This window comes from Notothenia rossii, assembly GCF_949606895.1.
Source record: "Notothenia rossii genome assembly, chromosome: 1".
Lineage (NCBI taxonomy): Eukaryota > Metazoa > Chordata > Actinopteri > Perciformes > Nototheniidae > Notothenia > Notothenia rossii.
In genome coordinates, this window is record NC_136912.1 from 80646593 (window position 1) to 80670147 (window position 23555).

Below are 23555 nucleotides of genomic sequence, written 5' to 3' on the forward strand. Positions count from 1 at the left end.
TCACAGGTCCAATACTTGGTCACAGTATGCACTTTAACCTCATAGTCCTTGTTTCATTTCAAATCTAATGTGCTGGAGTACAGACTCAGAGCCACAACAACAAAACATATGTCACTGAGGACTGAGGAGTTTCTATATTTCTGTTCACTGAGTTTATATAGTCATTAGTTATAGCCTAGGTAGTTATTTGTAGTCAATTTAAAGACTGTGCTGCTCTTCTCAGGTACCACTTTAGTGTTTACATGCTTATTTGTACAATATGTGTGCTCATACTAACATCATAAGACAAAAGTTGGTTCCGTGTTGTGTGTAGTGAGAACGCGCTAGAGTGAGGGGGGCCCCCAAACAAAATCTTGCTTAGGGCCCCCAAAAGTCTAGGGCCGGCCCTGGATATACCACACTCAATTATCAAGCCCCTGCACCCAGAATGCACATGTTAAAAGTCATGTAACCAATTAGATCACAGAAACCTGAGCTTGAACACTTTGTTTTGCACAACAATGGAGGCCACTTTCGGAGAGAGAGTTAGAGGAAGAGGTAAATGCAATATATTGTATTTTGTCTTCAGTACCATACAGTAACTATGTTCATGTCATCTTCACTCTCAGTAAAGTCATTGTGTCTGATACATGTTATGAGTATTGAGAATAAACATCTTTGTGTGTTTCCACATTGCATGTGTTCATTCATTTTACAGCGTGATAAAAAGGAAAATGCCTAAAACTTTGACTTGAATGTCTTGTTTATTAATCAGCTAATGTGTTTCAATTCAGTTCATGTAAGCCTTACACACACATTCCTCTTTTGAGCGTCTAGTGATTATGGCCTGCATGTCTTTCTGTTCTAACTCAGCTGTCAGCTTCTTAGCAGTTTAGACAAACATCAAATTCATAATGTAGAGACTAGTTGGACAAAATAATGCTTAACAACTGTTGCATTACTGTTTGAACTGTATGAGATATCGTTCTCCCGCTTGCTGCTGGGTGCAGGTGAAAGTAGGGCGACAGTTCTGTTCACATCGCTGAAATTTGTCACAGGTAAATCTTGCAGGTATGCAACAAAAATGACGTTGTCACCCCGTGACAAGCTGGACACTGTATTTGCCGACACAGTACAAACGGGAAGTCAGCGAAATAAAGTTATGCAAAGATTACTTGTATTCTCTATAAACGCATATCTGCATGTGCATGCAGAAATAAACGTATCCTCGTCAGCATGGGTGCCGGAAGCAGGCCTGGGGCCAAGGGTCGTCACGTCAGACTTCTGGGTTCCAGGATTGAACTTTTACAGCATTGCCATTATAGCCTTGTGTCTTTTATTTTTAAATATGTTCTTTAACTTCCGGTCCAACGGACTTTTTTTTCTTCATTCTTCAATACAAAATGGAAAATTGAATGAAATTGTTATCAAAAACCAAAACCGGATTGTTTTTTTAATAAGGGTCAGTGTATGGTCAGTGTATGTTTTGGTCATTGGATTTTCTTTTCACAAATGGATATTCAAAAACAGAAAACGACTGGATATTTGATTTTCATTTTAAAATTGAAAAACCAAAATTGAAATACTAGGCGTTTTTCTTTATCACGGTCAAAAATGGATTTACTAAACTTAAAAAACGGGATGATTTTCATTTTCTACTTCTCAAAACAAAAAATAAAATCACTAGAAAACAGAAACAAAAAAACTACAATTTTTATGTTTTTTTCATATTCTGCTACCGGAAGTAACCTTACAAAATAAGAGCGCAGACGAAACTCACGGAAGTGATTTCAAAACAAAAGCACTCGTAGGCTATGCTAAAATCACACTTTGAATCACTACAGTATCCTGTTGAAGGAACTGTGATTATTATAATCAAGGGGAATTTAGCAATCACATTGAAAACGGCTAAGACACATTTTGAGCCCAGATAATGAATGTTATTAAGGGCTGTAAATATAATAGGCCAATGTCTAAAATGGACAACATTGTTAGGAGACTTCAACTATACAGCGATTCTGCACTGCGGTCACCCAGCCGTCTCTCCAGTTTGTTATTATTTTTTCTGCCAATAGTCCTTCATGAGATTGATTCGTCGGTTAACATCTGACCGTTAACAATTTTGTTCCGGTGCCAGAGAGGAGGTTCGACCAGCCAGTTGACCTCGTGTGGACACTCTCACTTTTTCGCCACCTCGACGGCGGTTCCAGACGCCACTCATGTTTTCATCGGCGTCTGGGTGGTGCACTCCTGGACCCCGTCTCGCCTCGAGAGTTTCGGACGTTGCCCATGCCTTCATCGGCTCGTGGGTGGCGCGCTTCGGGACCCTGTCTGGCCTCTTCCCTCGCCTCGGCAGTTTCGGACGTCGCTCACGCCTTCATCGGCCCGTGGGTGGCGTGCTTCGGGACCCTGGCTGGCCTCTTCTCTTACCGCGGCTCACGGTTCACCTCGACGGCACCCCGTCTTACCCCGTCTGGCCTGTCCTCTGTCCACAGCTCCTGCCTCCCGGTGATACCTCAAGGCTTGCCAAGGATTTCGTGCCCGCCGCCGCTGTGCGTTTGCCTGCGGCTGGGTTGCGCTTCTTCCTCCCGGCGAGATTGCTCCTGTCTTCCGGGGATACCTCGACGCCTGCCAAGGACTTCGTGCCCGCCGCCGCTGCGCTTCTGCCTACGGCCGGGCAGCGCTCTTTCCTGCTGGGGACCACCGGGATGTTCACGCCCATCCCCACGTCGCGGCACAGCGACCCAGCATTATACCTCTGGTGGATGTGTTCTTCATTCGCCACGACACCTACTGCGGCCCCCTTACGACCGCCCCCGGTGGGGATGCCCTCGTTAGGGTCCCTACCCTCTCCTGTGGCTCCCCCTTTCGTCGGCCCATTCCATGGCCCGGCCCTCACCTGCGACCCCACCCTCCTCGGCACCTGTGGTGCTTCTGTGGACGCGAGGATTTTGCCATGTTTGAATTCTGGGGGGGCTAGTGACCACTTATTAATACACTCTGGGTTACATAATTCACACATGGAACTACAGTCGGGGGTATTGTTTCTGCACGGACAATGTGTGTGGTTGACTATATATATTGTGTGCCCTCCTGGCTTCTCTCTCTTCTTCCCGGACTGCAACTGGACAACATGACCTTAGCTGCTCTCAAATAAACTACCCTTTTGCACCTTCATTGCACCGCCTCTGACTCCCTATCTCTCGGCACTAGAAGGTCAAGATTTAGAAACATGTAAGTGATGCAGTTGCAGTGAAACACACAGGAGTCTATTATTCTATTTATTGCATTCTATACTCAAAAGCAGCAGTGACATGCATTGCAACATTCCTGAAGCTAAACGGCATGCTGTCCTGTTCAGGTATCCGGGTCATTTGATGGAGCCGGTTCTGCAGTGGTGCGCTGGTAGGCGCAGAGCTGGAACACACCTGGAAGACACCAAACAGCAGAAGGAGTTAAGTAAGTTTCCACTGAGCCAAGAAATGTGCAATAATGGAATGCTTTAGATTCTATTATTGCTGACAAGGATTGTAGTCCCAACTGTTAACTCCCAGTTAACATTATTACAAAACATTAAGAATAACTTCAAACAGTATACCTGCTGTAAAAGCCAAAATGATGGCCACCCAGGCAATGAAGTAGGACCAGGAAAAACGCCAGTCCAAGAAGCGTTTGCCAAAGAACGTGATGGTCACTCCGGTGTAGATCGCCAAAGCCAGCAGGGCGAGAAAACCTTTAAAAATGGGAGTTAAAGTTAAGAATGCACAATATTGCAAAAAGATCTCTGAAAGGTTTAATGCAGGGAAAATGGAAACCAGATAAACATGTTTTGGCACTGACTGTTGATTTCACTTATTATGTGTGTGTTACCTGACAGGACCAGGGCAATGCCCCCCGTGCGGACCCTCCGGTTCTTGGTGCCGTTAGTGAAGGCGCTCAGGCCTAGCACCACACCGGCGAAGCAGCTCAGCACCGCCAGCAGCATGAAGGCCCGGGTGGCATCCCAGAAGGCTGGACACAAACAAGACCAACCAGTCAGGACCACGCACACAACACACAAACACTAAGGCCTGGATTTTACAGAAATACAGATTTCCTCTGCAGTACTGTGCAGTTGGGAATGAAAGACCATTTTTCTGGATGTATTATGTAGAATTCTCATCTGCTTTAATATGCTCTTCTTTCCTTTTAAAACATTTGTTTAAATCATTTAATTGTGTAGATAATTGTGTTGTTCTGATTACAAATGATTAACATTCTGAACTAGACAGTTCCTCTGCTATTCAAATGTTATCATTATGCTGTTTGTGAAAGGCTGTCATACCATTCATTTGAATTGCAAAGTCCAATGACCTTTTTAAAGATACAGTATGTGTAAATGTGTGTTAACAATTATTTTTCAGATCTGAGTTGAAGGAATATATATTGCAAAATGCAGCAAGTCCAGTTGTCTGTGGCTAAGAGCTGAGTTTTAAATGTAATTGAATTAACTTTATCCCTATTAACATTCTGAAATTTTCTCAGAAACTCCTGATTGCTGAATTTCATACTTGTTGTCTTGTTTGAAGGCCTCTGAAGTACTCACCCACAGTTATGGTGTGGGCATGGCATTTGTGGTTGATGCAGAACCTCCAAAGTCCCTGATTAGCAGAACTACCCGAGTACCGATACTGCATCCAGAAATCAGTTGCCGTAGAAACAATGAGGAGCACAAGGGACGCTAAACCGCAGAGCGTGCCCCCTCCCGCTAAAGTATACAGCATCGTGGAGAAGCCAGAGGAAGCGCTGTCCTCCTAAACATTCAGCAACTGTTCAGGAAGGACAGGGCAGAACATGTTCATTATATAAACACCACACTCAAAGATTTACTCATGGATGCCCTTCATGCCAAATATATTCATTATACATCATTATACAGTATATCTGGTCAAGTTTCCGTGACAATTTTGGAAAACAACGTATTACATTTCCTGGATGTGCTACAGACCGAAATCATCTGTCATGGGATGTGTCCATGATAGCTCTACGGACCTGCTGCCTCTCTTTTCCTATCTGAATCAAGTGCATTTATGTGTATGTCGTTTCAGGCAGAGGTGGAAGAACAAAGTACTCAGATCTTGTACTTGAGTAAAAGTAGAAGTACCAGAGTGTAGGAATACTCTGTTGCAAGTAAAAGTCCTGCATTCAAAGGGTCACTCAAGTGAAAGTAGAAAAGTATTAGCGTCAAAATATACTTAAAGTAGCAAAATTAAAAGTACTCATTACGCAAATTGGTCCATTTCAGAATAATGTGAATGTATTCAAGGTGTCCCTAAAGTATTTTTTAAGAGTTGTTTATATTATACATTGTTAATCCAAGTCTGTAAAGTAACTAAAGGTACAAGATACATTTACTGGAATAAAAGTACACAATTTAGCTCTGAATTATAGTGGAGTAGAAGTACAAAGTATAGCATAAAATGGAAATACTCAAGAACAAGTATCTCAAGTTGTATTTGAGTAATGCACTTGAGTAAATGTACTTAGTAACTCTGGTTTCAGAGCAGACAGAATAGATTGATTACACTCCAAAACTAAATGTACAGAAAGAAACCTGTTATTTAAAACAGTTAAAAAACAATAGCGAGGCTGCTTTTGGGATTACCATAGGCATTTCCCATAAAATACAAAAGTCAAAGATTTGACGGTAACATTTCAATCATATATGCCTGCACGTTAGAAAAGAGAGTGAGTCATTATTCAGTGTCGCTTGCAAATTGTTCACAGCCAGCAAAGCACTTGACCCACGGCGCTGTGTAACAAAAAGCTTGACTATCAGGCAGTTCAGAGCCATTGTCCACCACTAATTCCCCCCAATGCACCACAAACTAATCTTCCAACACTGAGCAACTGAACTGTCAGCAGTGTGGCTCTCTGTAACACAGCCAGCAAACCAATACACTGATCCTCAACCCCGTAATCCTCAATGCTGCTCTTGGAAAAACCCAAATACCTAAATCAAATCCAAATAAAACGTACAAATCTCAATTTCAAATGTGTCAAACTATTTTGTTCTTGTAAGGAAACATGAACAGACAAGGCATAGTTATTTCGCTTTTCCCTAGACGTGCTGTTAGTCTCCAAATGTCCTTTCTCTCTTTGGTCTCTGTAGATCCGCTTGTTCTTCAAATCACTTTCTCAGTTGTTGATTTGCCTTTGAAACCCTGAAAGTAAGAAGTATCTTCCTGGATGTACAGAAGAAAAAAAAACAGATTCAAGTTTTGCTCTGATACCTCTGGGTTGGCCGGTGTCTCTCCAGGGTTGCTGGCTGTGACTGTGTGCCTATCCTTTTTAAGCCCTGTACCCCTGGCTTTCATTGTCCAGCTCACAAAAGGGGGAATGATCCAGAGCAGCATGTGAGGGTCGCTAAATCCCTGCTAGCACTCTTCCCTGCAGTTACCTCTTGCACTTTCTCTATGTGTCGTGCATGACTTCTTCTCATTCCCCTCATCTTTAAATGTTTTCTGCAAAGGAAATGATACATTGGCTGGACCCAATCCCCACAGTTTACAGAACAGGCATTCACAGTCCTTCTACGCATAACAACACATGCAATTACCAGGACCAGAACATATGTTGGTGTGTGTGTGTGTGTGTGTGTGTGTGTGTGTGTGTGTGTGTGTGTGCACACGCATAAGTCAGTAAAATGTCATTCGAATGTGTGCCCTCTATTTTGGCCAAAATTGATACAAACAACAGGAAGTCTCGTGACACTTTGTCTTTATTCCATCAGGTAATTTAAAAATACCTTTATTTATCTAGCAAGAACAACATGTGTTATAGCCACTGTTTGATGTTTTTGTACAGTTTGAACCCCATTGACCCCTTGGCATTTCATCATTTGTGCACACACATAGTTTCTAACTGCACAGGTTTTAAATGACACTGGATATGCCTTTGTGAGCCACAGATAATGAAAAATATAAAGCATGATAGCCTTTTCTCTCACATTGATCTGTTGTCTGCATAGGTGCTCAGTAAAAGTGAATATAAAGTTGAAGATGTGTGTGGATTTGACATTTCACATTGTGCAGTCCAGCAGCATTCATCTCTTCATATTTTACTTTAGCCTGCTAACTTTTTGTATTTTAAAAAATATTATATTTTGTTTGGCAACAACTGCATATCACCTCAATTTTGATCAGTGGTTACAGTAGTACCACTTCTACTCTTATTTCTCCTCCTCAAATCACTTTTTAACACGGCATGAAGCTTTGTTCAAACAGGTTTCTAAAATGTCACAACCAACATTTACTTATTTCCATGTTGCAATTTATCTATTTAATTTACAAATGAGTAGCCACTGATGTTACAAACTTGAACATACTGTATAGCTCTTACTGTTTTCCCTTTTTAATAAGTGCGCAAAACTGCCAATGAGTGATCATTTTCTACATTACAGTGACATTACAATATTTTACAGATGACAAGCGTTATGACAAAATAAATAAATAGATCTCTCAATCAATCCAATTCACACATCCAAAAATATCTACAAATGTCACAAAAAAGGCACATAATGATATGCATAACCAACCGTGGCTTTTCTTTCCACAACATGAAGAGTCCAGCTTACTGCCTCCTACAGAAACTAGAGACAGCGAAGGCTTCATGGTTCATCAAACGCTCCTTCCCTTCTGAAGTAACATTCATGTTTTGTACTAAGTACGGACTTATGCTGAATAAAATGTAGTTTAGTATTGTGAAAAATAAAACAAATCTAACTTGCAGGTGTGCTTGCAGTGAAATGACTCATGCCTTTCAATACAGGCAAATAAAGGATCTTTATATTCTAACTTTATCCACACACACACACACACACACACACACAATTGAACACACACACACACAAAGACCGACAGTTAACTCGGACACGCAGTAGTTAGTGATCCCTCGCTGGGATGTGAGTACTCTTGTGCTTCCTGCTGTGGCCCACCAGTGTTCCTCCAGTGAACGGCTCAGGGGCCGGGGGCCCAGAGCACGACAGTTCGATCTGCAGAGGAGGAGAGGAAGGTCCGGTCGTGGGGGTGCCACCTACACTGAATCACCTTGTCCCAGTGCTCGCCTGCCACCGTCTGAGGAAGGGGCTTGGTTAGGTCACCTGGGTACGAGAAAGAAGTGGCAAACAGTGGGTTCAAACACCAGAATGTTTTTTTCAATTGACATGGTAGCAAAAGGATCAGATATATGGATGTAAAAGTGTGTAACTCTTTTAAAAGTAAGTGGAAATTACAATATTTCTCATGACTTCATAAAAAAATAAATAAAAAAAAACCAACTGACCCCCAGGCTATGGAATTCCCTCCCCCAAGATCTCTGTGATTCCGAGTCCCTCACGCTCTTCTAGTCCTGCCTCAAAACTAATCTCTTCTCCTCTGTCTACTAATAGACCCATTAATCCATGCCTTTTCATTGTCTCTGTTTGTCCTTGTTGGTCTGACCTCAACCCTCCCTTATATTTGCTATTTGAGTGCCAGAAAAGCGCTATCAAAATGTAATTTATTATGATTATTATTAATATACGGCAGACACCGTTTTAAGTAAATAATGGGCAAGTTTTACCTTTTCAAATTGGATTATAAGATCAGAAGTTTAGTTTAAGTGACTCATCTTGTTTCATTCTGAGTCTACTTTGTCACACATCAGACATTGAGTTTATTTCCCGCCCCGTGCAGACAGCTACCTTGAAGGTCGCTGATGATGACTTTGTTGTCGTAGGAGCCGGTGAGGAGATGGTGGGCTCCGGGGGAGAAGCGCACTGAGCGGATGTCGCTGCTGTGCGGCCGATACGTCTGGACCATGCGGCCTCCTCTGATGTCGTACAGCATGCAGGTGCTGTCCTCCTGACCTGTGGCCAGCAGGCGCCCGCTGGGGTCCACCGCCACCGTGGCAACGGCACTTCCTGTGAGAGACAGAGAAAAAATGGACTGCTTACTTTTTGTTTTTCCTTAAAAATATTTAAACTCTAAAACTCTGAACTGGGGATTTGTTTATCTCATTGAGCCTCTACTGCTAATAATTGTTTTTTTAATGGGACAACTAACTTGGTCTAATCTAAAGTGTCTATTTTAAAAGGATTTCAGAATTTGCACTTTATTTATTTATGTACTTCATTACCAAGGTTATTTACTTATAACCAATTTTGCCTTGGGGTTTGGTGCGTACAATAAACATATCATGTCATATTCCTTACACACTTAATGTATTTATAATATCCTGCTTTATATTTTGTTACTTTACATTTTTATTTCAACTTGTATATTTTCTACTTTTTTTAATGCTATTTGATTTCTATTTGAGATGTTTACATTTTGGATTGTTTATTTCTAGTCTTTTAATTTCTCTAATGTACAAATGCCTTGACTTGTTATGCTGCTGCAATGCAAACATTTCCCAAATTGGGATCAATAAAGTACTTCTTATTTCTTATCTTATCAAGAGGAAATCTAAAATACAGGCAAAGTACAGCAATATTTAAAAAGATACTATAAAATACTATGAGAAATCGGTAAAATATAAGCCGTGCAGTTTAATAAGGACATGTGTGAAGATTTGCTGTGTTCCAGAAATCTTCACGAAGCATTAGTGCCCTCCTGTGGGTGAACTGTGGTACCACACCAACCTGCAGCAGTGAGGTGAAAGTAGTTTGGACCCACCTGAGCCGTGCAGAGTTGTTCCCACCACCCGCACACAGCTGGGCACCCGCAGGTCCCAGAAGCGCACCGTCTTGTCCTGAGAGCCAGAGGCGATCATCCACCCGCCCCACGTGTACAGAGTCAGAATGTGACCTGGTCAAACAAAAAGGGGAGGTGTTAAATAATTAACATTTTCAAGGATTCAAGGCTTTTATTGTCATTCATACATAGCTACAGTGTAGTTATGACAATGAAAATCTTAGGTCAAAGGCTCCTCCAACAGTGCAACACAATAAAACAGATAACAGTGCAAGTAAATAAAATAGAATATAATAGAAATAGTGCAGAATTGTCTATATACTTGTATATAATATACAATATAAGTAATTGGAATATTGATATATATAAGTTGCAAACAGTTGAATGTTATGGTGTTTAACCGTCTTGGATTTTATACCGTTACCTTGTTTTACCAAGTCTTTTGTGTTTACAAGATAAACAACATAGTGTTCATTTGTTTATTATGATGAAAAATGCAGATACTGTTTATGCATATGATCAACCATGTCTACAAACTGATTTCTTAAATGTCCTGGAGGAGCTGTTGCTAAGGTACCAGTGTGTCCGCTGAGGGCGTGCAGGCCCTGTCCCCTCTGACAGTCGGTGGTGTAGATGTTGCAATCTCCGGCCCCGGCACTGATCAAGATGGATCCTCCGCTCTCGGGCCCCTCCATGAAGGCCAGGTCCCTGATGGTGCCGTCATGCATGCTGAACTCCAGGTCCGGGCCTTAATCAGAGGAGAGCCAAGGGTGAAAACAGAACCATCATCTCAATATCCTTAGAGAGAGAAATAACTTGCCTAAGGTATTCTTCCTGAAATTGTATTTTACATTCTCATAGGTATATCATCCACACACACACACACACACACACACACACACACACACACACACACACACACACACACACACACACACACACACACACACACACACACACACACACACACACACACACACACACACACACACACACACACACACACACACACACACACACACACACACACACACACACACACACACACACACACACAACCTGTTACCTGTTGCATTGCAGCTGTCTGCATTGAAAGGCAGAACTTTGACAAATTTATCATTGGACCCAGTGGCCAGCAGCTGTCCGCAGTGGCTCCAGGCGACACAGTAGATGGAACCCTTGTGGTGTTTGTTCCTCCTGAAGCGCACCGCCGGCTGCTTGACTGCACCAGAAGCACTACTGGAGCCAAGAAGACAAGACAGATACACTAAGGAAGGTGCAACTTTTTATAAACACTCTTTAGTAATATACTGGATCATGTAAATAATCTATCATGTACTCAAATGTAATAGTTTGATCTGTAGGTTCCAGTGGAGGCTGCTACCTGGGGGAGAGTGTTTCTGGGTAGGCACAGACTCTGAGGGTTTTAGAGTTGGAGCCGACGGCATAGAGCGCTCCGGAGGGATGGAAGGCCACGGCGCGCACCGCCTGGGTGTCCTCCAGCTGGTTCACCCTCACAAACTGTGCTTTGGACTTCCCCGGCTGCACAGGATCACAACAGATGATCTTTTAAACTATGATCTACATAAACATCAGCATAGATTTTTTTAACGCAAATTCTCTCCGGGTTAACCTTTAGGATACAGCTCCAATAAATGTGTAGATATTTCTTATAGCATTAACTTTAAGTTAAATTAAGTTTGGAACAATGTACCTACCTATACTACAATAACTATGATAATAATATACAAGTAATCCTTGAGCAGTTCACCTCTTGTGAGTTACGTGTTGCAGAGCAGCCAGAATCATCTTGCACTGCCCCTCTGATCTTCTCAGCACTGAAATGAAAATGCACACACACATGCAGTCAAAAAGGTAGATTTATTCAACACTAGTACCAATTCATTTGAAGAGATTTTGACAGGGAAAAAAATGACGCTAGTTCTTGGGAGTTATAGGCTCTTACCTCTGACTGGTAGGGACGGGGGACTCTCCGAGGGAGGGCAAGCCGTGGCCCCCGGTTCTTAGAGGGGTGCTGCTGACATTCCCACCTGGCTTGTTTGTTGGCGGCCCAGTGTCTGGGGTGTGCTGGGCAGCGGTGCTTTGGGGGCTGGAAGTGTTTTCTGTCAGTCCGTTCCACTGCGTCATCACCTCATCTGCTCTGTGGTCAATCCCCACATTCATCTCCTCCAACTTCTGAATGGATCTGAGCAAAAACACAATCTCACTGAAGTTGTGTTTCATTCATTAAATCACTGATGTTGACTCTTTTAAGGTGAGTTGCTCACCTGCTGAGGAAGGTCTCAGTGAGGTTGTTTTGGGCAATGTCCTGTGGCTTCACCCCTCCCTCCAGCAGCATCTGTTGGTAAAGTTGTCTCTGATGCTGCTTCTGCTCCAGATGCTGCTGCACTCGGAGACGCTGCCGGTGATACTCCTGGATGTGCTCTGAGGACTCTGGATGCTGGGCAAACACACATCCACACAGCGAGGGGAAAATTAACTTATACCGTGGGGCTTGTTTTTGCAGAAGATGTCGAAAGAACTCTCCAGCAACTTCCCCTGAGCAGGCCTTTAACCTGAATAACAGAGTAGTTATTATCGCCAATCAATATTATTTGCTTCAATACTTGGCAGTTCTCATTGCCACAACACACGCACACACACACACACACACACACCAGATTATAATAGACCAACTCTCCGAGAGCCCCTACTGACAACTCTTCAACTCCCAAGGCCTCGTCCTCCATCATCCATCCCATAAAAAGTTTTCAAGGACCTCATCACACACACACACACACACACACACACACACACACACACACACACACACACACACACACACACACACACACACACACACACACACACACACACACACACACACACACACACACACACACACACACACACACACACACACACACACACACACACACACACACACACACACACACACACACACACACACACACACACACACACACACACACACACACACAAATCCAATCTGCAGCTACTTTGCTCCTTCATGGGATGGGATCTGAGATGCATAGAGATGAGCGTTGATGGACAGCGGGACATCTTGGGTGTGACCCCCCCCCCCCCATCAAACCAGGTGATCTGCCTCCGGTGTCCATGACCTCCACTCTCTTCACTGGGACAGGGTGGGACCCCGTGGACAGAGGTGGGGGGAAATTGGGGAAGGATTTATGAGGCAGTGGATACAAGGTGGTTCAGGGGGAATGTATTCTAAATCTCTAAAATATGGAGTAATGAACGTGGAGGGGAGACAGACTCAACATCTTACTCTGACCAGACAACCATGACTTTTTACAGTCTTCACATAAGTCATGAAACCAATTCAGCCCGAGCAACCAACAGTGATAGACACTCCACAACTCTTTACATTGCTCTGAAGGCTCATATGAACCAGAACTAGTCTCAACATATACAACAAGTTAATGTTTAGGGTTTGCCTTTCTTATTACCTCATCTGTGTCCGTGCTGCAGGGGGGCCCGCCATCTTTTCCGGGGGTCAGAGGTGTGCGAGTTGTTTTGGGTCCATCCAGCCCTTGTGGTTGCTTCCTATAGACAGGAAACAAATAGAAATTTAAATTGAACTTAAGGAAAATAAAATAAAGTAAGCAGAACAAATAAGTCTCCATATAGTCTCTGTATATTTAACTTGAGAATACACTGTATGTTGCAAAAGGAAAGAAATTGAATGATTGCTATTCATTTTGCAAAGTTTTGTGACCAAGTCATATGTCAATGCCAGAGCACTTCAATACAATTAGACATGCTACATTTATTTTTACAAAAATAATTATGTTTTAATGTTAATGTTATTATGCAGATCTGATTAATTGTAATCATGGCTTAAATTTCATTACATACTGCAAGACAAATTCCTGTAAAGGATGAGCGATGTCACTTTTGAACCAGTTGAGAACATTATTGTCTCCAGCAGGTGGAGCCATAACCTAACAACATCCAACAGTGAGACAAACTGCTCAGTTTAAGGAGTTCCCTCAACTCATTTATTACATCCCTGTGTCCTGCATTTCTTTACTTTTTACTTATTTGCATTCCCTTGTAGAGCACATATGTCAGCTCAGCTTTACTTTGAATACTTTTATGGACTTTAAACAAGTTTTGCCTGATTTCCTATGAGACCCTATTGAATCAACTTTCAAATCAAATGAGTTTCTATGAGGACAAGTATTTTACATTTTAAACCTTAACTTATTGTAAGGCTCAGAAGTACTATGTTTTTCATGAAATGCTTTAGATTATATTTGATCCATCAGCTCTCAGCTGATTCAATATAATTAAAGCTTGCTACATAAACTGTATCACTGATATTGGACAACCTGAGTTTTGGAAATCCAGGGTTAAGTATGTAAAACAAAAGTACCATCTGCTAATAAATCAGTTTATATGTGTTAAGACACATACAGTTGTGAAAGTGATCGAGGGGAAGTAGCAATAATCAGAGCAAAACATGTGATGGGATACTTTTAGAAGACAATAAAGTGTGAAATCGCGACAGGGGAAAAGTTGTTTTGCAGTGATACAGGCTCATAGTTTTGTAAATGATAAGGGACGGTATGTATTGACACGTATTGTGCAGTGCTCCAGACATTTGTGGCACTGAACTTCAGCCATCTGGTTGTCCTAGGACATAACTGACACAAAACACATTGCTCACATGTGTGCTCATGCTGACCCTTACTTCTCAGGCGAATCGTCCTGCTGATGCAGATTATTCTCCACTAAACTCTGACTCAGGGCCGACTTCATGCTGGCCTCCATGCCCCTCTTGTCCTGGGCAGCCAGGCCGTGGGACAGGCCGTCCAGAGCTGGGTTGAGGGACCTGGACATGTAGGTGTCTGCTGAATGAGGCCTCTGGCTAAAGGGGGAGGTCGGACAGGGGGACAGGCGGTTGATCAATGGAGTGAGGAGGTCAGCGTGACCCGCCTTGCTGGGCTTCACCAGGCGGTCCACGTGGATGTTGAGGGTCTTCTGCTGGAAGGTGCAGGAGAAAGCCCCCGGAGAGACGTTCTGCAGCCAGGAGAGCAGGGACAGGTCCAGCTCATCACAGCCATTCCCACAGAGCAGATCCACACCGAGCAACACCTCCCCCTCTGTGATCGCCTCACCAGTGGCTTTACTCTGAGAAATAGAAGCAGAGGACTTTTCGTTGAGTTTTTGTGTATGACTTTTCTTTTTGCCGCTGCTTTTAATTGATATATTCATATCTCACACTGCACTGTAACTTTTATTCATGTACATTTGCTTTCATGTTTTATTATCTTTGCTTTCAAATTTGTGTTTTTAAATGCCATTTTATAATATGTTTCTCTTAATGTCTTTCATTTTTGTAAAGCACTTTGTTGCCTTGTGCTGAAAGGTGCTGTATAAATAAACTTGCCTTCCCTATGACGATTTTTAAACATGTAAGGAATGTTTTGTAATGTTTTATAACAGCTTCTTTTATTTGCATATTGACTGGTTAATGTGCCATTTCATTTGGGTTTTACGACAGCTGTATTTTGTCTGCCTGTATTGTTTTGTGTTGTTCATGCTGCCCTTGTGGCCTGGTCGCTCTTGAAAAAGAGATTTTAATCTCAATGAGACTCTTACCTGGTTAAATAAAGGATATATATAAGAATGATATCAGATCTGACATGTTGGAAAACTTGAAAAGTCAATTTAATAGGTTTAGCGAGGTAGCATTAGGTTTGAGCCTTTTAACATGTAATGAATGTTACCCAATTCATTTTCAGAGTGTCACATTACCTGACAGAACTCCACACAGCACTCGTACAGAATCCCTTTGATGAGCAGCTGGAAGAGACGGTTCCCGCTCGCTCTGAAGCCTGCCTCGCTCAGCTTCCTGTCGGCGGGGATGAACTCAGCCACCATAGCACAGGCTTCTTCGAAACAGTGGACCCGTGCCGTGCTGGGGTTCCAGTCTTTGAACTCTGCATGGTGGGTGAGGCGTGGCAGGGTGAGGAGGAGACAAAGCTTGCTGTAGTCGTCTTTGGTCGGACAGAACTCCTCCAGACTGTGAAGACACTTGACTGTCGCTTGCATGGTAAGCTCCAGCTGAAGTAGACGAACAAAAGGAAATGTGAGTAAGTGGCTGTAAAGATGCTCTTTTTGCTCCATAGTCACACAGGTGTGTCAAATCCATTCTATCACACTCACACCATTGGATCTAATTTCTATTTTCAAATTGCCAATAATCATACTTAGTTCCTTATTTCATATTCACGTACGTTTTGAGGGTCTTCAGCAGCAGACATGGCGTTATTTACACACAGAGCTTCTAGAAACTTCTGCTTCAGTATAATGTAGCGAAACCTGAAAACACAAATCTCAGTATTAAAAAAATGACTTTGTATGACATTAATTCAATAACTCCAATTGGACATTTCCTAGGCTGGATTGTTTTTGAGTGTTTGGTGGTCAGAAAGAAATAGAGGCCGTCAGAAAATGACATGATCATGCCACTGCAGTACTGAGAATCACCTCATTTAGGTCCCTAGACTACCAGTGGACTGCTTAACTCGTAAGTCTACACTCAGTCACTTTTGAAGGGAAACATGATCACAACTCCACACAAAATTAACAAGCTACAAGCATCCTACAGCTCTAGCTCCAAGAGTTTCAGGTAGGTCTCCTCCTCATAATGTGATAATCTGCATGTTATGTTAGAATAATTCACCTTTTCTTGTCAAACTTGTCCATTCCCTCCAGAGGTTGAATGAACTGCATCACCTCCTCCCATTGGCCATCCAGAATGAGTTGTCTGTTGAAAGCAGCACATTAACAATTGAGGAGGACTCTAAAAAGCGTGTTCCCATCACAGTGCAGTCAACCACAGAACCAACCCAGATCTTAAAAATACAGCACTGCCAGATAAAACTAAAAAGTCAAATTTTCTCTTTAAGGACACGAGAATCATCCGTTATCCAACACACAGGTCTGCTGTACAGTCGTACCTGAGGAAGAGCATGTCGTCAGAGTAGAGTCCATTGATGATGCCGCTCTCCTTCTCTAAGGCCAGCATGCTGATGTGGAGCTTCCTGGAGTTCAGGAAGTCCAGCATCAGCTTGATCACCTCCGCCTCCTTGATGGCGATTGTCTCCTCTGCCGTCATGGTTACAGATATTTGGTCGCAGCTTACACAGCTGGATGAAATACACAGAGAGAGAAGAGGAGATGCTGACAATGTTGCATCAATAAAGAAATAACTGTTAATGGTTCATAAACAGTAAATTATCCAATTAAACCCTAATACATGGATTGAAATTGAAAGGACATTTTGAAATTGTTAGTTGTTTAGTCATGTGATATCTTTTTCAATTGTTCAGGAATCTCAGTTTATAAATATCATGCAATCTGTTAAATGGCCATAAATGTTCTGTCAAACGGTGTAAAATGAAAAACACGATCTAGGTATTGGACTTAAGAAAAAGTGTAGGCAAGTTAATTAGTGACCAAACAATAATAACTGTTCTGATATGAGTCACTTATTATACATCATTATCTATGTGTGTGAAACAAAAGAGAGTGCCCTGACAGGTTAACAGTTTGAAATCAGTGTTAATGATTTAAACACTGACAAATGGTCATTCTTTATACGACACAAATTCAACCAATTACAATACACTCTTATGGTTTGAACAGCTGCTCAGTAACAACACTAACCTGATGTTTATTTAAAATCAACTCTTCTAAAGGAGCTTCTGATGTCTCTGTGCCTCCAGTTTGTTAAAACGGGATCTTACGGTGATGAGCATTCATTACAATTGTAGTGGCTTGCAGTCCACTAAACATTTAATAACAATAATTTGCTCTGAACGTAAGAGTATCTTCGATGCACCATAAGGTGGGGCTGTAAATAGTTAATCATAGAAACATCACAGAGGCATATAGACAAAAACATGATGCACCTTCATAATGCATGATCCTGTGTGTGTGTGTGTGTGTGTGTGTGTGTGTGTGTGTGTGTGTGTGTGTGTGTGTGTGTGTGTGTGTGTGTGTGTGTGTGTGTGTGAGACTGCACGTGACACAGCCCTGTTCCTCCCTAAACACAGAAACAACATCCAGCTCTGTGCATGTGACAGTAGGTCTGCGGCCCAAACCTGACAGCCTCAGCACTTTATCTGGCTCACACACCCTTGTTTACCTGAGTATGTCACCACATAGCGCACACACCAGTGACCAGTATGCAGAACAACAAGAGATAATGTCATATATTTCCACTCTAATGTGCAGAACTTCGCGCATGGCTACACCGGACGGTGCAGGCTAACACGCCGTCTTGGATCCATGCCAGCTCCTCACCTGTCAGGCTGCGCCAATAACACGCCGCATTAAAGCCGCTCCAAACCGTCTGCAGTCTCCAATGGTACAGTATGTCCGAAGAAGGAAACAGGAATTGGGTATTTGAATGTTGAAATCCCGGTCAGCGTCTCCAAAAGGTCCCTTCTTCCCTCTCTCTTGTACACAGCTCACGGTTGCCATGCGGACGCAGCCGCAAACCACCAATCAACTGTAGTGATGACGCCCTGCAGTCACACATACAACACGGCGATACAAATAATAGTACACCTTCAAAAAGGTGTTACGGCTTGTATTAAGCTCACTATAATTGTGGCTTACAAGACACCTAATATACAAAATAAAAATTAATTACAACCTACGCAGCGTATTTAGTTTTTATGACATAGCCTATATGGGGCATTCTACCGAATTAGTACAAAGTGCGGTCCCACAACAAGAAAAACTATTTAACAAAACAATTAAGTATTCAGACATATATATTATTTACTAAGAACATGTTATGGTCTATTTAAACACAAGGCATTAAATTAGATAGTGATAAGCTTAATATATACAAAAACATCATTTATAGGGTAGCCATACTTTCTATTGGGAAGTAGCTGTCCCCAAACCTGACATCTACATTTCAATTTCTGTAAATAACACTTAAAACGTTTTTATTGTATTTTGTTCAATGGTGTATTTAGAAAATCTTTATGATTACATTCAAACAGCTAGAAGTTGGAATATTTAGATTTATTGTGGGTATCATTTTTTAATAAAAAAACTACACTCAAAAAATCATGTCCCCAGTTTTCATGTCACTACCAAAACACAAGGGGTTTTAATCCAATGGCTGAGCCTGGTTTTTAGCCACACCCCTGAATTTTTGACTAGGCAGTGATATTGCATCCCTGTCCCTCATGGCTGAATGGCAAGTAGATATCCCATACTTTTGATATAAATCTGTTCCAAAATCTGAAAATCGGCGTGTAACCTAAAGAATGGTCACTACCCAAACATATGGTTACGTTTCGGTAATTGACATGATCGTTTCGGTAGTGACGAAATTGAATGGTAAGCAGGTAAATCCCACCATTTTGAAATAAATGTGTTTTAAAGTCTGAAAATCAGTGTGTTACTTTAAAGGTATCTTATTATACTATTGTTAGGCATATACTATAGGTCTCAGATATATAAAAAACATGTATATGAAGTGTTTTGCTCAAAATACCAAACAGATCATGCATTCTAGCCTCATTCCCCTCTATTTCAGCCTGTTACTAAAGTGCTGATTCTGGGTCAGTAGCTTCAAACATTCACACTTCAACATAAGGCATGTTATGAGTTAAGATTAAGCAATAAGGTTGAGGGAATATGATACAACCTTGAGAAAATAATACTGTGGTCACTACCGAAAAATAAAATAGAGTATATTGAGTTATCAACTAAAATGATATACTGATTGGTTTAATGTTCAATTTCAACAATCATCAACTCTGGAATCAATATGATCAGTATTATGCATTTTTCAAAGAAAGTTTGCATTATGATTTTTATGATTTGTATAAATTGAACTTAGAAATTTGATTACAAATTCACTTTTATTAATTTAATTGTGAAAACCCTCAAGAAATATTTGTTAAAATACTATTTAGAGAAGGGAAGGTAAAACAATATTAACAGGTTAATATAATACTTTTATACTACAGTGTATGTACTATGTTTCGGTAGTGACCATTTTTGGTAGAGGAAGAAAATTCCAATACAGTCTGAAAATATGATATACAAATGTACGGTTCTTTTACTAGATATGTGTAATTTAGATAGGGTAAAAAATATATATAAAGTTTTGGGAAAAAAACATACAACATTTCAAAACATTTCCAACCTGACTTTGGTCCAATTCGGTAGAATGGCCCATATACATTTGAGCCCTCGCACTTCTATTGACCTAAACAATTAGAAAAAGCATTTTCGGTGCTAAACCATTATATATAGGCCTACAGTCTATGTGCTAAACTTACTCAAATTATTAATGTGTCTTATGTGGCAATCATAACTGATGTGTCATGAATTGATAGCGTTTGAGTAATAGGTGTGTCCTATTCGTCCCATTTAGTCATACAGTGATATGAAATGAAAGTTATTGAAAAAATCCAAGAGTTTCAGTTAAAAAAATCTATTGGCTATTTCATAAAAATATTTATATAAAATAGGAAAAATGCACTTAAATCATATAGGCTACAAATAGTGAGTCTCCTACTCGTCTACTTTAGTTATACAATGCTGCAATGGATTCAGAGTCACTGGGCCATATGATATGGAAGCTATTGAAAATAAATAAGACTTTTCAATTTTGAGAATGCCTTACATTTGATACTGTAGCCCCAGAACGAAAGTGCTGATGTATTGTTTTTGCAAAATGTCTACTGTAAAAAAAAAAGTAACAACTTAAATAACAAATTAAATCCCAAATGTCCTAAAAGTAACCAATAGAAATAATATAAATCCTCCCTTGTTTGATTTTACAATTAAAACCATATAAATGCTGAGACCATGCTTAGTTTTATTGAATGCCAAAAAAAGACAAAAACTAAGCAAAAATTCAACTTCGATTTCAGCAAAAAGTTGAATGACAGCACAGCGTCTGACAAACAAACAAATTCATCCTAGTAAATTGGTACACTTTCAAAGGAACATACTGTACAATATCATTACAGTTTAAATAACCATTCATCCTGGCCTTAAACAGCCATAAGCAGGTGGACAGAGCTTCTGTGGATAAATCCTTCGATTAAACAACAGGGAAACACTCCGTAATAGATTACATTTTCAATGACATCTACATGCTCTGTTTTGGTCATAATATCCCTTCAGTCAAGCACCCTGTCAGCAGATTCCATTTTTCCATACCCGTATGCAGCAACAAGGATCTCACTTATTCTGCCTTTGCTAATTTAATCTTTGAAATCTAAAAAAATGACTATATATCTGGCCATTTTAGGACATGTTACATGTATGCAACATAGAAAATCACCTAATGCGTAATTTGGGTCAACACACATTTCTGAATTTAGAGCAAATATGAAAAAAGGTGTTGAAAATGACAATCATAATAAAAGTTTGGCCATGTTCATTAATCAGGCAAAATTTGCTGTGATGTCTTTTTCTTTTAATAACAGAGCAATTGATTTTTCTTTGTGAATTTGAAAATGTAAATCTTTATGACATTTTGTGTTTGGTGGATACATTTACCAAAAGTGCTTAAGAGTAACATAAGTGTAGACTTTGTTAGGATAGTTGTGAATCTGAAGAATTTAATAATGTTGAAAAAAAAAGAACATTTTTTATTTGAAATCCTGATATTGCTGTGAAGAGAAAAACCTCTTACTGTAAGTGTCGTTATGACCTGACATTGAGTCATATTCCTGATATCAGTGGGTGAAAGTTGAATTGTACAACATAATATACTGCAAAGATCCTACATGGTGCATTAGGCAGCATTTCAAAATAGAATATAAATAATACTGAAGAGTTTAATTTGTTCACAATGTGCTCTGAAACAGCAGCAAAGTGATCTCAAACACTGGTTCTCTGCCAACCCCAAGTGAAAAGCAAGCACTTTTCACTGTCTACTACTACTGTATATTTTGAGAAAAAATAATACAAACTTGACAGCATAGTTGTATATAAGAAATATACACACATCATACGTTAAATTGTCTGCATGTGTCCCTACACACAGGTTGAGAACCAGTGATCTAAAGTAACTTCCTGCATTGTTTAAAATCACTTTCTTAAAAAGGGGTTTGAAAAAAGCTGAAACCCCTTAGCTTTGTTGAGTTGAACACACATTAACTGTGTTGCTATTACTAGCTGTATGCAATTCATTTTTTGGCCCTTTGAAGTTTAACGTACCTTAATATACAAACTGTTCAACCTACAGAGATGACAAAAAGTGTTCTTCCAAATACAAAAAAAGCCTCTGTATACGCTGTCTCGCAAACACCTCATTGGGCTCACACGCTAAAACAAACGCGTATAAGGCCCCACAACAGGAAAATGCACAACATAAATCAATCTGTACATGAATTCAAAACATTCAGTGCTTCGTTAAAATGTCCTGGCATTCATACTGTCTCTTTTTTTGACTTTTGGCACATAGGAAAAACAACACTCACACATGCCTTCATAATTAGACTTAAACATGTAAAATCTCTAAAAACACAGCTGTGATAAGCATTTACATCATTCTTAAAAGGTGGCATACATTCCAGTTGTTCATAATCTTTGAGTCCTATCATATCCAGTCCATAGTAAGTAGTAAAGACAAGGACAGGAATGCAATAAGAGGATAAAACAAACATACATTAATAAGACGAGTATGCATTCATCTAACTGGCATTGCAGGTGCTTGAATCTTAATGGATATTTACAGTGAAGTGCAAATTGAAATGGGTATGTTCCATTTGAGGGGGTAATGGTGAAGTCTGGGGTATCAAGTTCCATTAGGACTGGACAGGCACTACTTTTTTAGGGGTGGCGGGCTTCTTGGTGTGCCAGAGATGGCTGTGGATGGTGACCGCGTCCACGCTGGCGGACATGGTCTTAGCTGGAATCTGACTGAACTGCTTCTTGTCCGAGTTGTACTTGTAGAGGCCGTCGATCATCTTGCGGGTGATGCTCTTGGGGCCGATACCTGTCAGCTTGTTGATCTCCTCCATCTCGGGGCAGCAAATGTAGAGAGAGCGAAACTGACAGCCGCCATCTCGGAACAAAACCAAGAAGTTGCTGGCCTCTGATTTCTCCATTTCCTGTTAATGTCAGGGGAAAAAGCTAATTAGTTCATGTATACTGAATGAAAGCAACCCTGTATTTGTATCAGTGATGCAAACACAGGTATGGTGAAAAAAGAGAGAACTATTCGAAGCAGAAAAAAAACAGCGTAATATACCATCTGACAATGACAGATTTTTCTTTTTGGATATTTTACAAATCACTCCCCTTTCAAACTCTATTCTTGTTATTTTTAACGACTTTTTTTTGTTACTGTCATATAGTATTTTATACCTGTTAATAATTGAGTCTCTAATGTCTCATTAATAACTATAATTATCATATCAAGGAGTGCCTTAACCTCACTGAGCTGAGGTCATTTGAGCCTCTCAGGAAAGAGCTCTCTTCCACCTGGTTGTAGAAAAGCTCTTTAAATTCGTTAGCATAGCTAGCTAACCAGATGCTAATAACAACAGATCGCCACTGTGCTTACAACTAAAGACACAGCCTCGCAAAGACTGCAGCATGTGTACGGCTCCTTATGGGTACTGCAATATTTGAAGAGCTGGAGCAGCGTTCCGATGCTCTCCGTTACACCTTCCAAACGAGACATAACCACGTGAAGACCTATGGTGAAGACAGACACGTTACGCTCGTGTTGTGTTCAATGAACCTGTCCTTGGCCAGGAAAAACAGGCACTCGCTTGTTTAATTATTTTGCAATCTAGATTTCTTCTTCTTTTT

The 23555-nt window shown here is 40.8% G+C and overlaps 4 protein-coding genes across 8 annotated transcripts in view; 1 reads left to right on the forward strand and 3 right to left on the reverse strand.

The window, feature by feature from the left end:
• Window positions 1–389: 389 nt before the first annotated feature.
• On the forward strand, window positions 390–4497 carry LOC307024727 (uncharacterized protein). Its single transcript, XM_079659088.1, has 3 exons — window positions 390–3213; window positions 3341–3438; window positions 3857–4497. The coding sequence occupies exon 1, from the start codon at window positions 2199–2201 to the stop codon at window positions 3114–3116; it is 918 nt and encodes a 305-aa protein (XP_079515214.1). The 5' UTR covers window positions 390–2198; the 3' UTR covers window positions 3117–3213; window positions 3341–3438; window positions 3857–4497.
• On the reverse strand, window positions 3337–6105 carry lim2.2 (lens intrinsic membrane protein 2.2; the record flags this gene model as incomplete). The annotated part of the gene is made up of 4 exons (XM_079659101.1): window positions 4565–6105; window positions 3850–3990; window positions 3578–3712; window positions 3337–3407 (listed from the first exon to the last, which is right to left on the reverse strand). The coding sequence occupies exons 1-4, from the start codon at window positions 4740–4742 to the stop codon at window positions 3337–3339; spliced, it is 525 nt and encodes a 174-aa protein (XP_079515227.1). The 5' UTR covers window positions 4743–6105.
• Window positions 6106–6721: 616 nt separating this feature from the next.
• LOC307024739 (WD repeat-containing protein 47-like) lies at window positions 6722–18270 on the reverse strand. Of its 2 annotated transcripts, none has more exons than XM_079659111.1 (16): window positions 18054–18270; window positions 16706–16894; window positions 16429–16512; window positions 15980–16064; window positions 15498–15806; window positions 14431–14870; window positions 13184–13280; window positions 11981–12153; window positions 11659–11898; window positions 11464–11530; window positions 11077–11234; window positions 10759–10928; window positions 10270–10440; window positions 9675–9806; window positions 8702–8920; window positions 6722–8119 (listed from the first exon to the last, which is right to left on the reverse strand). In XM_079659111.1, exons 2-16 carry the CDS (start codon window positions 16861–16863, stop codon window positions 7977–7979), a joined length of 2646 nt encoding a protein of 881 aa, XP_079515237.1. In that variant the 5' UTR covers window positions 16864–16894; window positions 18054–18270; the 3' UTR covers window positions 6722–7976. The 2 variants fall into 2 exon arrangements, with proteins under 2 accessions (XP_079515237.1, XP_079515236.1); XM_079659110.1 differs by having other exon boundaries at window positions 10759–10931.
• Window positions 18271–20581: 2311 nt separating this feature from the next.
• Window positions 20582–23555, reverse strand: part of camsap2a (calmodulin regulated spectrin-associated protein family, member 2a) — a 45671-nt gene continuing 42697 nt past the window's right edge. For all 4 annotated transcript variants that reach the window (XM_079692958.1, XM_079692957.1, XM_079692956.1 and 1 more), the window contains one exon: window positions 20582–22849. In XM_079692958.1, the coding sequence (XP_079549084.1) occupies window positions 22544–22849 (306 nt within the window). In that variant the 3' untranslated portion in view covers window positions 20582–22543. The remainder of the gene's footprint in view (window positions 22850–23555) is intronic.

What these genes read in the sequence shown, in the direction of transcription:
- LOC307024727 (XM_079659088.1), top strand. Translation starts at nt 2,199, where the DNA reads ATGTTTTCATCGGCGTCTGGGTGGTGCACTCCTGGACCCCGTCTCGCC.
- LOC307024739 (XM_079659110.1), bottom strand. Translation starts at nt 16,863, where the DNA reads ATGACGGCAGAGGAGACAATCGCCATCAAGGAGGCGGAGGTGATCAAG. An exon ending in CAACACGTAACTCACAAGAG is followed by an intron (nt 11,235 to 11,463) that starts GTGAACTGCTCA and finishes GATCCTGTGCAG; the next exon opens with CCGGGGAAGTCCAAAGCACA. An exon ending in CATCATCAGCGACCTTCAAG is followed by an intron (nt 8,120 to 8,701) that starts GTAGCTGTCTGC and finishes TCTCGTACCCAG; the next exon opens with GTGACCTAACCAAGCCCCTT.